General features: G+C 48.3%; 1 protein-coding gene across 4 annotated transcripts; it reads right to left on the bottom strand.

Annotated features, from left to right (window-relative positions):
* Positions 1-1,636: 1,636 nt before the first annotated feature.
* On the bottom strand, positions 1,637-16,316 carry CSRNP2 (cysteine and serine rich nuclear protein 2). Of its 4 annotated transcripts, none has more exons than XM_047065695.1 (5): positions 16,075-16,316; positions 11,045-11,281; positions 9,057-9,316; positions 5,244-5,540; positions 1,637-3,467 (listed from the first exon to the last, which is right to left on the bottom strand). In XM_047065695.1, exons 2-5 carry the CDS (start codon positions 11,193-11,195, stop codon positions 2,544-2,546), a joined length of 1,632 nt encoding a protein of 543 aa, XP_046921651.1. In that variant the 5' UTR covers positions 11,196-11,281; positions 16,075-16,316; the 3' UTR covers positions 1,637-2,543. The 4 variants fall into 4 exon arrangements, with proteins under 4 accessions (XP_046921651.1, XP_046921649.1, XP_046921652.1 ...); XM_047065693.1 differs by having other exon boundaries at positions 15,966-16,316; XM_047065696.1 differs by lacking the exon at positions 16,075-16,316 and adding an exon at positions 12,010-14,985.
* Positions 16,317-17,393: the final 1,077 nt, after the last annotated feature.

The following is a 17,393-nucleotide window of genomic DNA, read 5'->3' on the forward strand; positions in this document are numbered from 1 at the left end:
GTGGCCTGCCAGGATAAAGAATAACACACCATTCTTTTGAATATTTCTTTAATATTACATTTAAATATTCTCTTTAAATACAGCATTATCACAATGTAAAGGACCTAAAAGGCAAAAAAAAAAAAAATTGTTTTCAGAGAACCAGACAAGCTTTGGATTCACATTGAAAATACTACCTGTGTACAGTATATGAGAAAGGAAACTGGAAAATCTTAAGAGTTGCAGTATTAAGAGATTTCTTTTGTCTAGGCCTAGACTGAGTGGGACTGAAGCCGTACGGTCCTGTGATCAGAGGCCTAGGCTTAGCTTTTCTAGCAACCATGAGCGAGGACTGTATCCAGCTCAGGTAGCACCAGAAACGAGATGGACTAGGTTGTAGAAAAGGCCCTTTGCTTAACAAGACAGTTAATGCTCAGTGTTAATATTTCAGCATTTAAAAACTTGGCATCGGTGGGAGTCAGAAGTGTTGTTCCTGGAGGGACGGACTTGGATTAAGAAACTAGTTTTTCAGAAAAATCAAATCTCTTGGGGGCTGGCAATGAGTTTAATAATGAGATTCCAATTCTTGGCTTGACCCCAAAGGCTAAAGTGTCTCTTACCAAGCAGGTGGAATCCACTTCCAAAGGTGAGGCTGGAGCCTTCCTAAGGAGGGAATGTTTAGAGCCCACGCTCCCCTCCCAATATAAGCTTTCAGGAAGAAAGTTTGCAGTTTAAGCTTCAGCCTTCTATTCAAGGGGATGGCCGATCATGGGGGAGTGTGGCTTGGCTTGGGATAGTGTCTACATCTCAGGTGCTTAAGACTCTCTTGTGAGGCTAGAGGATGGGGAGGGACAAGGTCTTGTACTGAAGAACTCCCCTCCAAATGTAAAACCAAGCAAAACCAGGAATGAACTGGAGAGGCAGACTGGGTTAAAAGACGTATCCGTTTAAGTACAAGGCCTCACAGGCTCAGTTTAGAGATTTTCTAGGTGAAATGTTGCTGTGACATACATAAAGAGTGCGTTCACGTCCCACAAGAAAAGGCTTTGTGATCAAGGTAAGTAGGAAGAGTTCTCTCCCCACCAAAAGCAAACAGTTTTCCACTTGTTCTTTCTTGGTCAATAAACCATACGAGAAGTGAAGTGTGATGTAAAGGATGCTAGTGGAGAGTGTTTTTTGCTCCCTACTGACTCCATTTTAAAATGGACGCAAAGAGAACTAATAAGAATTCAGCGGTGTTTAGCAGAGCGCATCCTAGCACATGAGCTGGACATAAGAAGAACGGGAACCGTGTCCCCCCATGGAGGTAAGACCCGAATTTGAGTCCCACTCTATAGATCTCAAAAGTAACAGTCAGAACTTGAACTCTTTGGAACCTGGGAGCTGTGTGTAGCAATTAAGAATTCGTTTGGCTTCCAATTTTTACGTATCAAGTTGGAGGGATCCAATAAACATTTGCAGTTGTCAGGGCGGGGGGACTGGAATAGCAAAACTCTCTTAACCCTGTATATCCAAGGACCACAAGGGCAGTACAGAAAGAAAAGGACAAAAACTAGTTGGTGACTTTAGACTGCCACGTCCTGCATTCCTTTAAAGCTCAAACCTCCCAGAGCGGGGTGGGGGGAACCTGGGTGAAAAAGCAAGCATGGCACAGATCAAGTCCACTTCTTTGCAGACAGCAGCCTTTTCCTGCTGCCTCTTTCGGACACAGGCAATGCTCCACATATGCCTCCTGTGGGACGTGTGAGCCCCGGCCTGAAGCTGCCTGACGGAGCCGGCATTACACAGGCACAAGCCTCAGGCTCTTTAGGCCACATCCCCAGCCAATCTAGCTTTTTCTTCAAGGGAAAAAGAAAGGGGGTGGGGGAGACAAATAGGCAAGTTTAACTCTAGTACCTAAGAACATGTGAAAGAAAGAATTCAAGTTACAGACCAGGAATCCCCAGTGTGGGGAACAGGTCGGAGGACACCAAACGTGTCAAATATTAACTTATTTACCAAACGGGGCCAGGGAAGGCAGGTTAAGTTTTTCTAAATTCTGGAGGTTTTCTACAGAAGCAGAGACCCTTCTACCCGTTCCTCTCTAGATCTGGCCAGATGGTACTCCAACTGCGTTATGCACCAAAGTGGGGTATCAGGGTGACCGATGAGAAAACTTGAGCTTCTTCCCCACCTGGAGCTCGGGAAATGGGAAGGGAGCTTTGCCACGCTGTTCAAATTATTGCGTTCTGGTCCCTACATAAAGAATAGCTGCTCGAATTACCCAGCTTCTCCTGTGAGATCCTCGTTCTTTGTTCCAACGGCCCAGAAAGCTCAGTATTCAGCACTGTGCGGCCTCCTCTGCCCCAAGACTCTCCCCACATCCAGCTGGGACCGGTCTCCTTGGTTCTGTTTACCCTTTAAAAAATACTCGTACAAACGATTCTTTCCCACCCATCCCCCCAAGACCCCAATAAAATAACATGGGCGTAGCAGCTGCTTCTACAGTTTTGTTTTGAAACGGTGTTAGATAAAATAAGGGAATAAATAGAGAATGGGTCAGAGGCAGAATCTCCATCCCCGGCTCACACTGCCAGAGGGAGTTCTAGGGAAGAATCTTCAGGGGGCCTGTCCTCACTCTGCTGTGAGGTTTTCTCCACCGCACGGCCCTCTTCATGGTCCGTGCGGAAGGGGAGGCTCGAGGGGGACCAAGAGGGGCGGAAGTCTTCGCTCTCAGGCTCGTCAGGGTTACAGCCTTCGGGCACTAGCGCCTCTAGGGTGGACGCTTTCCCCACTTCTGACTTACACAGGGCAGCTGGGTCTGTGGGGCTACAAGCCACCAGTGAGGTAACCGGGAGAGAGAAGACGTTCAGATCCTTCTCCTTGGGGAAAGAAGGCGGGACTTCTTCTGCGCTAGGCTCTCCTTTCACCCCCAGGACTGGCCTCTGCTCCACCTGATAGTAGACCAGGGGCCCACCGTTCAAGTAGGACGGGCTGTTCACTGCCGAGGCGGCCGGGTGGTCTGAGTTCTCGGCGAAACACAGGACGGAGGAGCCCGGGGGCAGCTGAGCCTGGATGAGGATGGGGGCTGTGAGGCCCGGGCACAGCTCTTCGGGCACGGCCAGCGGCTCCTCCAGGATGCACACGCCCAGGCTCTCGATGCTGGAGTCCAGGCTGGCGCTAGAGCCGCTGGAGTCTTCCTCTGCCTTGAGCCGCTCCAGTTCCTCTGCACTCTGCAGGTGCATGACCGCCGTCTCGTTCTCGGCAATGAACTCCTGGAAGTCCTGTGTCTCGGAGCCCTGGGCTCCCGTCAGGCTGCAACCGGCGGCGGGTGAGGGCTCCTCGTCCGGGGCTGGCGGGCGGCTCACCTGCCGCTTGCTCTCCAGCTCCAGCTTCATGATGGTGTGGAGGTAATGAGTCCGGACCCGGATCGGATTAAATTCAATGCGCCCCGCCATGTTCCCGCAGCCATCCCGGGAACAACCGCACGGAAAGGACATGCGATCCACCTGAGGAGGGGACAAGGAGGTTGAGGGAAGATGAGGCCAGCAGATTTAATAACGGAGATAGGAGACGTCAGCTGGCAAACACGGGCAGCTGGGATTTGAGGTCTTCTTACAAGAGGAACAACTAATTCAAAGCGTAACGTGCAATGTGGTGACCTAAGAGCATGAGGTGGTAGTTTTCAGACCACTCGCGTTCTGATTCCAGCACAGCCATTAGTTAGCAGTTGTGACCTCGGGAAGGTCCTGTATCTCTCCAAGGCTTTGTTTCCTCTTCCAAATAAAGTGTAGCCAAAAATCATGTCAAAGGGCCTTTCCAGTTAAAAAGTCCTGAGACCACCTCTCATGCTGACAGTTCTCAGAGTGGAAGAAATTTTTGTGCCTCAGACTTTCCCAGAACTTACCTGGTGTGTTGAGAAGACAAAGGCTGGGGCCCCAGCCTAGTGCCTTCTGCAATGACAGGCGTGGGAAAGGAAGTAGATCTAGCTGGTCCAAAGCAATCGATACATTCCAGGGAAACTAGCGAAAGTGCCTTAGTTTGCTAAGGTGCTATCATGACAGTCCCAACAAAATAATGGCCAGCTTTTCACTGCCTACTTCATTTTTCCCTGATGGTTGGCCAGTTTAGTTCTGAAACAGTTATAGACCAGGAATATGTGGAAAGGGGATCTACTCTACCTCCTTATTGGATCCCAAAAGGGAAAAAAGCAACCCCCCCCCCCCCACCAAAAATAAAATAACATCAGCAAATACGTACAAACACACAATGTCTTCCTATGATATCAACTTCTAGAACTCTCCATTCCAGTCTTAAGAACAGTCCAATTCTTAGGACTATTCTCAGGACTGTAAAACAGAATGATATATTAGGGACTTCCGTCTGAAAAGCAGTATTTGGCCAGATCAGCTAGAGCTATTACCTGCCTAAAATTAAGAAACAAAAGGTTGGTTAGGATCCATTCAACCAGAAGGACTCAGCACCCACATCCTACAAGTTCCAGGTAGATTTCATCCTCTGGGATGGTACTACTCTTTTCAGTTGGGCTAGGCCTTCTAACCTGTCCCTTGTCGGAAGGCCAGGTGGGGAACGAGGTCTTCTATCTTTTAAGATCCTGGACCTAAGGGGTGCCTGGATGGCTCAGTTGGTTAAGCGTCTGACTTCATGATCTCACAGTTCTTGAGTTCAAACCCCACGTGGGGCTCTTGGCTGTCAGCACAGAGCCTGCTTTGGATCCTGTCCCCCTATCTCACTTGTTGTCTCTCTCAAAATAAATAATTTTTTTTAATTTTAGAAACTAAAAAAAAAAAAAAAAAGATCCTGGACTTAACCTCTGCCAGGCCAAGTTTGATCCTAAATTACAGGATCCGAGAATTACTTTGAGTTTTACAAAATTGGGGTAGAGGTCCTGTGAGTGAAGATAAAATCTAAAGGACTAACTCAGCTCTCTGCTTCCTTTTATCTCACGAAATCAATATTTAAGGAATAGCTACTAATGGTAAACTTACTAACCCCTGTTCCCTGTTCCCCCATTTGCGGACAGCTGCCTCTTCATCACCTCTGAGGTGAGAAACACAGAAAAGGTAACTGCTATCTCCATAGCCTAGGAATCCTGCCGTGCTTGGTTTTCTCCTTGGTGGAGGAGGGTTATGGAGCTATGGAGTGTCCACACTCACGGGGAATCCACCCACGGGTGACGGGCGGCCTCCCGTGTTCATGGGTACCCGCATCACGTCCCCCAGACTCTAGAGTAGATATGCTCTCTCAGGCCGACTTGGACTCACCTGGCACTTAATCCCAGCCTGACTACAGGCACAGGCTTCTGGGTCACAGTACAGGCGACAGTCGCAACCACACTCTTCCCGTGACAGGCGGATGGCTCTAAGCTCCTGTTTCTCTTCGGCATCGATGCGGTGGACCCCCGAAGCCCTCAGCAAGGCTCGGCGCCGCTTGGTGGGCAGGGGCTGCAGGAAGAAGTAATCATCCACCTCCACGTTTTCCACGTCAATATCTTCATCTGAAACATCATCCAGGGTCAGGCCGTCGGCCTCCACCGACTCCACCGTCCCATTCTTGGTCAGCTGCCAGGAGACAGGGAGGACAGGTTAGCCTCGAGTATTTGCAGGCACCTCCTCACAGTGGGTGTCTAGAGCAGCACAGTCCAACTGAACCTGGTGCGACGATGGAAATGGCCATGCTGCTCATAGCACGTGTGGCTACTGAGCACTGGAAATGCGGCTAGTGCAAATGAGAAGCTGAACGTTTTCATTTCATTTCACTTTAATCGAGTGTAGTATAAAGAGCCACATGGGGCGCCTGGGTGGCACGGTCGGTTAAGCGGCCGACTCTTGGTCTCGGCTCAGGTCATGATCTCACAGTGCACGAGTTCAAGCCCCGCGCTGAGCTCTGCGTCGATGGTGGGGGGGCTTGCTTGGGATTTTCGCTCTCCTTCTCTCTGCCCCTCCCCCACTTGTGCCTCTTATCTCTCCCCCAAAAATAAAGTTTAAAAAAAAAAATAGCCATGTGTGGCTAGCGGCTACCATATTGGATAGTTTAAGAGAATAAACCTAGAGCAGGAAGGCAGGAAGCCTTATGTAGCTCTGTAGTTCTAACACCTTCCTGTCGACACCGGGTATCACCTTGGTAGATCAAAGTTTCTCAAAACCTGTGTCTCATCCTCCCTCCTAGAAGATAATATTCTTCCACGAATATATTCTCCATTCCCAGACTTGTGTCCCTTAACTTTAGCTAACTTGCCTTCTAACACAGGGAGGAGAAGGTCTATCAATGGCTAGATATTCCTTGGATGGATAGAGAACGTTGCAAAACACCCTTCAATATGTACCCCCAAAGGACCCAAAACCACATTCTGGGAGGAAGACTACACTCAAGTGTAGTACAAGGCCACCGGGTCTTTGTCAATGAGCCTAAATCTTCACAGTGTCAACAACGATCTACATATACAGAAGAGCTTCATTTCATTGGGAGGAGGAAAAAAAAGGAGCAAGTTGTTAATGGCTACCAAAGAAAGCTCTCACTTCCGGCCCACAGTCTAGAACATATTCTTTCTCCTGATACTTTTTTATTTGATTTCAAAGAAAAGCAGTATGTGAGGCAGGGTGGCTTATATAGCACTAAGGTACCATCTACAGGCAGAAATCTGGGTTCTCTGGGCTAAGAAGGATAGCCAGCCAGAAAAGGGAGTCTTAGTGGAAGGACAGTGTGAAGACAAGCTGGCTGAATGAGTTTTGAAAACTCACTAGAGAATTCGAGTGAAGAAAATGAGACCTCATCATCTCCAGAGCTCTGGAAGCTACTAGCAGGATGAGAGCCAAGCTACTGGAGGGGTTGGCTTACTTCATCAGACAACCACAGATTGGTGCTGGTAAAGGAACAGCTCCTGGGGGACGTGATGCAATAGGCCTGGCTAATAAGCTCCACACCTGTTGTGTTTGTTTGTGGGAAGGTGGGACAGAGGAGACAAATACAGTGGTGCTTCTGGGGGTTTCCTGGTCTGTTATTTCTGTAGCAGGCAGACCAACATTGAGGGGCCTTTCTGCAGACCTTGGGATTGCCCCTGCCTATTTCACTGGGGATGGCTTCCTCCTCATGGCCTCCTCCTCACCCTCCCTCTCGCTGTCCTCTCAAGGGAAAGAAGCTAGAGATGCAATAGAAAGAAACCCACACAAATGTACGGATGTAACACGATAGAGGTGGCATTTCAAATCAAGTGAGAAGAGTCCTCTGGCATTAAATGGTATTGGGACAACTGGATATTCTTTTGGGGAAAAAAAAAAAAATGTTAGATTCCCAATTCATACTACCCATAATAAGGCAGTCCAAAGGAATGAAAGGCCAAAATTAAAAAGAAAAATAACTGGGGCACCTGGGTGGCTCAGTTGGTTGAGCATCTGACTTTGGCTGAAGTCATGATCTGATGGTTTCATGGGTTCCAGCCCCATGTCGGGCTCTGTGCACCGACTTCATGGAGGCTGCTTGGGCCTCTCTCTCTGCCCCTTCCCCACGTGTGTGTGTGTGTGTGTGTGTGTGTGTGTGTGTGTATGTGTGTGCACGCGTGTGCGTGCACTCTCAAAGTAAATTTAAAATTTTTTAATGAAAATATTAGAAAAATTATATATAATCAAAGCTACAGAGCACCAGCAGTTTTTTTGTTTTTGTTGGCAGCCTAAAAGGAAAAAATATCAGATGGCACATGGGCCATGCAAAAGATGTATCTTTGAGATCAACAGTCTCCCCTGTAGAGCGCTAAATAAAGATAGGAAAACTTTCTAAGAGCAAACTGGACCTGGGGAGGGCAAAGGCAGGGTTTTCTCTTGACACAGAAAGATGTACCAGCTGCCACCAGTGCTGCTGTTCGCGAAGTCTGCTAATAAGGAGGAATCCTCTGCCAGCCTGGAGTTTGCTGAGCTCTGTCCCTAGACATCCTGCAAGGGGGGGGCCACAGAACAGGATGGAATCCTGCTGTGACAGGCTATGCCTCTACCGGATTTAGGAGACGGGTTTCTTCTACGGAAAGGGAAGAAAGCCTTCGTCGCAAATGATGAGAACAGTGTTTATTTCCCCAGCCGTTGCTATAGCAGCAGGAAGGTGATAGGGTCAGTGACAGAATTCCTCAGACACAAGAAAGGGACGCCTCAATGTCATTCCAGTTAGAAAAACAGGTGTGAGGCTTTGGGAGTAGACTGAGGGAAGGAGACACGGCTCTCACAGGGGGAAAGGGATATCATTAGTCCACATCCCCTGCCGTCAGTTCTCCGACCACACCACAATCTGGTGTGGCTCATCAGGGGGTCACCCGCAGCCCTGGAAATAACGCAGCCACCTGTCTTAATATGGGTCAGCAGGCTTTGGGCCCACAAGAAACCTGGCCGGGCCAGAAGCAGTGTTCTCCAAGTTTGGAACTAGGAACTCGGGGGGACCTTTTTGCGGCCTGGTGGAAACCACGGCTGTGGAGTGCCAGGCAGTGCTGAAAGCAAACGGGTAGCTGTGAAGAGCCATCCTGCGAGAGACGGGTCTTCTTCCAGCGCTGCTCTCCTACACTGCGAGAGCTGGCGCGGCCTCAGCGGCAGGCCCGGGACCATCCACAGTGAAAGAACTATTTGGCTACACTGTCATTTACACATAAAAGACTATCACCTCAAGGTGACGGGGGTTACAGAAACAGCAGGGTCCTATCAGAGAACGTAAAGGATCTAAAACCCGTTCTGGGCATTGGGACAACAGACGATCATTTGACAAGAAACTGAAACACTGTGCTTCCTCAGATTCCAAGGGTGGCAGACTCGAATGTTTGTAGATATTCACATTTTAAACTTTTTAAAAATCTGCTGAGGGTAGGGAATTCTAGGGCAGCCATTTTGCTACCCTGTGTAGACTCCCCGCCAGAGACCAGAACAATGGTGTCTCAGACTGAGATCGGATTCCAAATCTGGGATGTCTCGTTAAAAAGATCTGGAATTTCTACGTGCCGAGGGCAGCAAATTTAAAACCAATAAATAAAGAATCCAGAGACCCAGATGGTTTTCCATTTTATCTCGGAACGCGGTTAAATACCAGATCCCAGACCCCTTAGGCACCTTCATCTTCTTGGCATGGAGCTTCTCCTCCTTTAGGTGTTCACGAAGAATCTCCCGATGGTTCACCTCCTGCTCCTGAGCAAACTCACAGAGCGTGTAGCTGCGCACGGAGTTATGGCGCTGGGCCATGCCCAGAGAGCTCCCACCCTGGCTGGGCACACTCGTGAAGCCTTGGCGTCGGGCAAAGTAGTAAACGGTCACCTGGTCAAAGCGCACATTCTTCCTCCGCAGCTGCTTCTGCCGCTTGAGGATGGATGTGGCTGAGAAGGGAGCACAGAGCAGTGTTACTAACCCAGGAACGGCCTGCCTGGCGGTCTCGTTCTTTCTCATTCAACTAGGCTCTCAACTGTTGTCCAAAGTGCTCTCTGAACCTTGGGAAACTTCTGATCGTCACATCATAAATGCACAGTTGGGAGGGGCCTTGAACATCAGCTGGTCCGAACCACTGCCTCCAGACTGACTTTACCCACACAGATGACCACAACATCTAATTCTGGACATCAGCTGGGAAGAGGACATCTAGGCCATCTTTTCAGGATGTAACAATCTATATAGCTTCAGTCAGTATGGCAGCAAGTAACCACCTGTGGCGATTTAAATTTCAGTTACTCAAAATAAAATTTAAAATTCAGCTCTTCAATTACACTAATCACATTTCAAGTGCTCACAGCTACGTACGGCTGATGGCTATCATACTGGACAGTGCAGATGTAAAACTTTTTTTTTTTTTTTTTTTTTTTTAAGAAAGAGAGAGTGTAAGTGGGGGAGAGGGGCAGAGGGAGAGAGAGAATCCCAAGCAGGCTCCACACTCAACATGGAGCCCAACATGGGGCTGGATCCCACAATGCCAGGATCATGACCTGAGCCAAAATCAAGAGTCAGACACTCAACTGACTGAGACACCTAGTACCCCTAGACCGTTTCTATCATAAGAGAAAATTCTATTGGACAGTGTGTATAATCTATAGCAGAGGATGCTGTATTTCTTTAAAGGGCCAGATAATAAATACTTTAGCCTTTGCAACTCTGCTGCAACTACTCAACTCTGCCACTGTAGCATGACATCAATTACAACGTGTGTGGCTGTATTCCAATAAAACTTTATTTACAAAAACAGGCAGCGGGCCAGATTTGGTCCATAGGCATCCTCTGATCTACAGAATCAGAAGTTCTGGGGCACCTGAGTGGCCCAGTCAGTTAAGTGTTGGACTCTTGATTTCTGCTCAGGTCATGACCAGATGGTTGTGAGATCGAGCCCAGCGTGGGACTCTGCACTAGGCATGGAGCCTGCTTAGGATTCTCTCTCTCCCTCTTCCTCTGTCCCTCTCCCGCTCTCATGTGGGAGTTCTTTCCAAGAAATTAATTGAGCTATAAGAATTAAGAAATGTGGGGATGCTTGGGTGGCTCAGTTAGTTAAGCGGCCGATTTCGGCTCAGGTCATGATCTCACGGTCCGTGGGTTCAAGTCCCATATCGGGCTCTGTGCTGACAGCTCAGAGCCTGTATCCTGTTTCGGATTCTGTGTCTCCCTCTCTCTCTGCCCCTCCCCCACTCACACTCTGTCTCTCTCTCTCTCTCTCTCTCTCTCTCAAAAACAAACATTTTAAACAATTAAAAAAAAAAAAGAAGAAATCTGGAGTTTCCCCAGTTGTCCAGGCAGTAAGCATTTATGTCCTACTAGTGCTACAATTGTGTGGAACTCGGGTGGGCAAGGGTAGTATCCTGGACCTCTTCAATTTAACTCAGCCCATAGGTTCCTGGGAACCTGTAAAACATGGCATAAGGAAAATCAGCTAGAGGAAGTCAGACCTAAGTCTATGATATTAGAGCAGTGAAGTCCTCCAAAGAGCGAGGTTGGGCTAAGAGTAGGAAGATTATGGTTAAGGGAAAATCCCCAAGCTGGACAGAAGAAGCAGTTGCAAGGACTGCAATGGGCTCTGATGCTTGGGGGGCTGTGGGTGCAGGTGGGGGGTAGAGGGGCTCACTCACGCGTGAAGCTGGCAGTTGTAGGAGGATTGAGACTGTCACAGCTGTCAGCACTGTCACTGCTGGAGATCTCATCATCGGAGTTGGAAACTGATGAGCCCACATCCACATCATCAAACTTCCTCTTGAGACCCGAGCCCGTGAATGCATCCATTGGTTTCAAAGGGGTTTCCTTGGGGAGCCCACGGCGTTGGCCCCAAAGCCCCTGCTCACCACCAGTTAGCCGGGCGCATTAGGATTCTGCCCAGGGGAAAAGAGGAATCAGCACTCCTGTCCTGAGACAGACCTCCCTCCCAAGTCTATACATGCGGCTCTCCAAATGAAGAAAGAAAGTCCCTGAGCTAGCACTGATGTCTGGTCTCTTGCGACTAGGTCATTTCTCTACCTATTCTGGCCAACATTCTCCTACTTATGTTTCCCTTCAGTCCCAGTCACCCTTAGAATAATGAGATGAGTACAGCAGCACCCTTCCCAGCAGAGTGAAGGCCTTTGGTTCCACGCCAGCTGGGCTCTGGGTTTCACTAGCCCGGGGATAACGGTAGCTGCTCTTGTGCTCACACGGGAGAGCTCTCCCAAGGGGCCAGGAGGAGGGACTGGGGATCAAAGGCAGAATTAGGCTGTGCCTAAACCTAAACGAGAGCCAATTATTTCTCCTAGGGAAAATTTGGCCTGGCATTTCCCAAAGTGTGTATATTAAATAAACTAGTTCCATGGATATTAATAGCCTTACGTGGAAATAGGACTGCCGTGTCCAAACAGTTTAGAAAAGCGCTATGAGAGGATAGCTTGAAGGCCTTGACTATGCCAACGAGCACGGTGAAGCGTGAGAGCCCACAGCTAGTGCAGTGTTCCACACACCCGATTATGGAAGAATCTCAGGGGGCAAATGAGCCTTGGATCACACATTGGGAAACACTGCTCTCGGCCCCAAATTTCACAGTATATCAGAAGCCAGGGAAACACTTTACCTAGATCTTCACAAGGGTGAAGATTCTCACCGGCCTCCTACAAAGATCAAATGTGGTTGTAAAGAATGGACTGAAGATTAGAATCTGCACTGCCTTCGAAACCCAGAAGCTTTTCCGATCTCATATAGCTCCATAAAATAGGGCTCGGCCGGTCTGTCATCATCCCCTGTGCGAGGAAAACTTAGCTTTACAATCTTAGCCCCCTGTAAAGAAACCAGCGAGGGGAAAACAAATAGCAAGAGAAGTGACAATTGACTCTGGTAAAGTCAATACGGCAGGCAGTGTTTTCAACGTGCCACACGAGGGATAGTCCATTTCCCAGGTACAGATCTCTCTCCTTCTCCATCTTTGGACCTAAGTTCCCAAGAATATGAATCTGCTCGAAACAGAAATGCTGTCAGAGCCGGAGCCACATGTGACGATACGAAGCCTCCCTGCTTTGCCTCAGTAATGCCAGAATCTCCCCAGACTATGATCTCACTAGTTGCTAATTATGCAGCAGGAATAACAACACTGCCCAGAAAGACAGGGCTGCATTACTGCAGAGCAGCTACCCAGAATATACTGTGGTGTCAAAAGCTGTCTGCTACAGAGCTGTTTTTCTGGACTGAGTCTCTCAGAAGCAATTTGCCTGCTCCTAGATCAGCTCTACTTAGTCAACCAGACCTAATGAGTACTTTAGCGAAGAGATTTCCTGATCTCTCTATGCAGATCTCATCAAAATTCTGTATTCAAGTCACAAGATGTACCTAGGAAACCTCAGCCATCATAGGTCTAGACAAGCACATTCCTGAAATACACTTGGCCAGGAGGAAAAAAAAAAATAACCAAGTGCTTGATAAAAATTGTAATGAAATTCAAAAAGGAGCCCAAAGTATCGATTCTGTTCTTCGGGCTACTGATCTTACCATCAGAGGTCACGTTCCTCGCACATATTAAGAATGGAGAGCGCCAAGGACTCTTTAATGGGCTAAGATTTCAGCTGGGTTTAAAGATACCTATTAACTAACAAATTTCTTCCTTGCATTCGACATTGGGAGGTAATCTTTCCGACTGAGAATTTATGTGGGTGATGTTTAAAAAAAAGAGAGAGAGAAAGAATACCGTTGACCACTGAACCGAGTTTTTTCTTCCCCACTTAAAAATCTTATCAACCACATAAAAACTCAGACTGAGCTGAAAGTCTGCTCTTTTGAGAAAGGGCCTCAGTCCAGCTTCAGTTTTAACTGGTATCTTTAGTGTTGCTACTGGGAAGGTGGCCTTTTCCTCAGCCCGGAAGCATGAGGGGATCTCTGACCGGAAGCAAACTGTGCGCTCCTGGTCTTTCCTCCAGTGTCCCTTTGCTTCCAGTATTGTGGGCTCCCTCTGAATATTTCTCTTTATGCCCTGCATGAGTTTGGGTTTGGTCCAAAATCATCTTTATTATTAAAATTCTCGCTGTCTTAACCCAGCTGCCCTCAGGGGTAACACTTCCTCTGGTGCAGCGAGGACTGCTGGCTACTTGTTCATTCTCCTTCGCCCCTTTTTCTAGGTCTTCCCCACTTCCACTTCTGGAAGAGTGGCTTCTGGGCAATCGTAAAAGGCAGGTAAGAAAGAGGGGGGGAAAAAAAAGAAAGAAAGGATGTGAAACCTAGGAGAAAGATATTTTCCTTAAAACGCCGGAGAATAATCTGAACCTACGGCTCTATGTGTAAATAATGTGCGTACTGATTTAGCTCTCCTAACGCTACCCAGGATCTGTTTGCGTCACTTTTTCACTCCATTTTATACATATATTTATATATACAAATACATGTATATACACACACACATATATATACATATACATATACATATACATACACACAAAATCCATCAACTCTGTCCTGACAACCAATAGAAATTTAAATTTCAACCCAGCCTTCCTTACCCAACTCTGGTGTGAACTTGACTTGTCAGGCAAAGATACTCCCTGGGCATCAAGAACAAACCTCCCATCCACTTCCCACAGTGGCCTGAAGAGACCTTTCTTTGCAACAGAAGCAACTAGAATAGGTTCCACACTTTCCAGTTCATCAAATCAACCTCTTTTCAAACCACAATTAGAAATCAGTCATGCCCACCTCTCTCAACCATTCATTGGCAAAGGATCAATGCCTGTGTATAAGAGAAACACTTGTAAGTTACACTCCAAGCACTTAAACACAGACAGAAATAATGAAGGTGAGACTGGAAATGCAGGTCATAACTGACAGTTAACTGTCAAAATGACCAACTCAAACAACAAATGCTTTTGGAGAAAACAATGCAAACCTCTATAAAAGCTTTTTAATGACAGTGAAATGAAAGGTCAACTGATAGTTTCTGGCTACATACTTCTGCCTTATGGTCTTTTCTCAAGTGTGTCTGAGTATTTCTCAAAGGTATATGAAATAACTCATATCCAGAGTATATAGAAGATATTAGGCTAGCACCAAATAAAGATCTACAGCATATGTGCATTTTAGTACTAGATCTAAGCCTTTTCATGTCTGTAGGATTCCTATCACTCCCCCCAAAACCAAAACAGCTTATGTGAGACTAGCAAAAGAGGGACTGTCCAGAAATAATTTTGTGGGTTCAGAGTGTATTCGCCAATTTAGGTAACAAAGGCCTCTCTCTTAAATGAGTATAAAATGACGAGACAAGGCATATCTCATGGGAGAAAGCCTCCCCACTCCACTGGAACCCAACCTTCTACTAAAGGTCAAGAGACAAAAATCTCTGGTAAGATCGTCAGGGTTATCTTCCATAGCTGGGTTAGAGGAAGGAAGGCTTGCTGCTAATTGTTAGGATAAACCTGAATAAGACGACCGACCTGTTTCTCCTTTTACAAGATATTGCAGCTGATTCTCAAATACCATCAATTCCTTGGATCCATGTGTCCTTGTGATTACCAGGATTATGAACATATAAAGTGCTTAAGTGCAAACATACTGTTTAAACTAGGTATTTTAAGGAAGCGTCCCTCCAACCCTCCCTCCCCCCCCCCCGCCCCCATTCACTGACACAAGGTTAGGATTTGGCTTTCCATGTCTAAACTACCATCGTATGGAGGACACAAGATCTTTGTGGGAGATGAGGAACGTGATGCTGCAGGAGCCACTAACCCTCAAGGATATCCAGTCATTGATAACTCTGGCACACACCAACATCCTCCTGGCTTTGGAAATTCGCAAGATGTAAAGTCAGTGAAGAAAATGAAAATGTGAATCAACTATGGGTTTCCCTTAAACTGAAAACTGCAGGACAAGAGGACACTGTGTCTCTCGGGGATAACTTCCAACATTTCATATTGAAGAACGGTTTGCGTGTCACGCTGCCACTCTAACCCCTTCAAAAAAAAAATAAATCAAGACCATGGCACTAAAAGGGATGGATGGCAGTCAGCTGCGTGTTTGGGCCTGTGAAAAAACGATCGAGCTAGCAACCAGGGCAAGTGATGCTTTCGTTTTCCCCCACAACGCCAGAAAAATGGGAGATCTCAGGAACCTGAGCTGAAAGGGCATGCCAAGGCATCAGTTCCCTTTAATGGACACCCCTGCTGAACCCTTCAGCTCCCAACCCATTTCTCTGATTCCTGCTAACCTTCCCGCTCATTCCAATCGTCTGCAGCCCCTGCCCAGCCTTCCTCATCCCTTCCTGCCTGCTACTCACAAATTCCCAACCACTCCTCCCACATTTTCCTCTATTCGCCCTCCCCTTCCTTCACTTCCCTCCATCCTACATCATCTCCACTCCATTCCGAACTCAACCCTCATCCGCAATCCTGCCAGCTTCCAAGCCGCCCATCGGTCTCCCCCGAGCTGCCCCCGCAGTTCGGGCCCGCGTCCTCCGTGCCCCTAGCTCCCACGCCTCTCCCGACTCTTTCCCTTCCCAGCGGCGCCCTGGCTCCCCGCCCCCCGACCGCTCCCGTCCGAGCCTCCCTCATTTCTGACCCCTCCATCCGCGCAGCTCTGGGTTGACCACTCCTCCACAGCCGCCCGAGGGCCGATCCCGAGAAAGGACGAGGCGGCACCCTCCGCCCCGCACCCCCAGGCCCATTACCGGCCCCGCCGCAGCTGCCTCCTCCCGTGATGGTCTCTGCCGCCCCCGCTGCCGCCGCCGCCGCCCTAGCCCGGGTGGGAAGGAGAGAGGAGATAGCGAGTCCCGGGCCCGCGGCGACGGTCGGGGAGTTCCCAGGGCGGCAGGGCTGGGAGGGAGGGCGGGTGGGCAGGTCGGCCGGCAGGCGGCGGAGGGCGGGCGGCTCCAGCAAACTCAGGCGCCCCCGGTAGCAGACGCCCAGAACCGCCCCGGCTCCGGCTAACAATAGGCTCCGGCCGCAGCGCTCTGGCTCTTATAGGCGCCGGCACGTCCTGACCGAGCCCCGGGGCATGCTGGGAAATGGAGTCTACGTGTCGGCCCCACGCCCGCGGCATGCCGGGAGTTGAAGGCGGCGACAGGCACAGAGCCGAAAGTCGCCGGCAAACAGGCTTTGGAGGCGGTGTCTCTGCTGCAGTGGACCCTGGGAGAGCGAGTTGGGCGCCGCTGCAGCCTTTTAAACAGGAAGAGGGACAACCTCAGCTACAGATCTTCAATGACTAAACGAATCTCCATCTAAAGCTCCGCTTTTTCTTTCTCCAGGACCACTTTCCTATGCCTAAAGGACATAATCCCCCTTATGCGCACTCATGGGAGCTTAGTCTTAAGCAGCATGACATGCTGCAGCCTACCCAAGGTATGGAGAAGAAAATGCAATGTATTGAGTACTGCAATACGTATTGACTGGTTGATTTAAGTGTTTTATGTCAAAAGTATTTCTACATGGTCTCTGATCTTCACAACTTTGCAATTCATTTTTAAGATGGGGAAAACGAAAACCCAGAAGTCAAGTTATATGTCATTTGCCACGGACACTCTGGTTTCCGATCTCACTCAGAATAGACGTTATGTATGTCTCTTTGACTTCTAAGGCCGTACAAGATATAGATAACATCCTCTCTTCCTACCAGCCTCCCCTCCATCCTGTCATCTTGTTTCCTTCTACGTTTCCCCTCCTGTACTCTGCTTTCACTACCCTGGACCACTGGTGTCCTTGCAGTTCCTTCAACAGTCATGCTCTCAGCTCAGGGCCTTTTCCTTAAAACATGTTCGTTAGCAAGCCACATACATATTCCTCCACTTAATATTTGCGCAAATGTCCCCATATCAGGCTTTGCTTAACCATTAAGAAAAAAATGATGCTTAGTCTCTATCCCCTTGACTTGTATTTCTTCTTAGCATTCACCTCCTGATGTATATTTTTCAGTCCTTCTCTCACTTGACTAAATTCCATGAGAGCAAGGAATTGCTTTGTTTACTGTATCCTGAGCACTCAGTACAAAGCC

The sequence above is a fragment of the Lynx rufus genome, unplaced genomic scaffold, assembly GCF_022079265.1.
Source record: "Lynx rufus isolate CCGP_SWC_20201006 ecotype Redwood Valley unplaced genomic scaffold, mLynRuf1.p SCAF_7, whole genome shotgun sequence".
NCBI lineage: Eukaryota > Metazoa > Chordata > Mammalia > Carnivora > Felidae > Lynx > Lynx rufus.

Coding starts and splice junctions, on each gene's coding strand:
- CSRNP2 (XM_047065695.1), bottom strand. CDS start 11,195: ATGGATGCATTCACGGGCTCGGGTCTCAAGAGGAAGTTTGATGATGTG. Junction 5,541..9,056: donor TCCATGCCAAGAAGATGAAG/GTGCCTAAGGGG, acceptor GTCTCCTGGCAG/CTGACCAAGAATGGGACGGT. Junction 3,468..5,243: donor AGGCTGGGATTAAGTGCCAG/GTGAGTCCAAGT, acceptor TCCCCTCCTCAG/GTGGATCGCATGTCCTTTCC.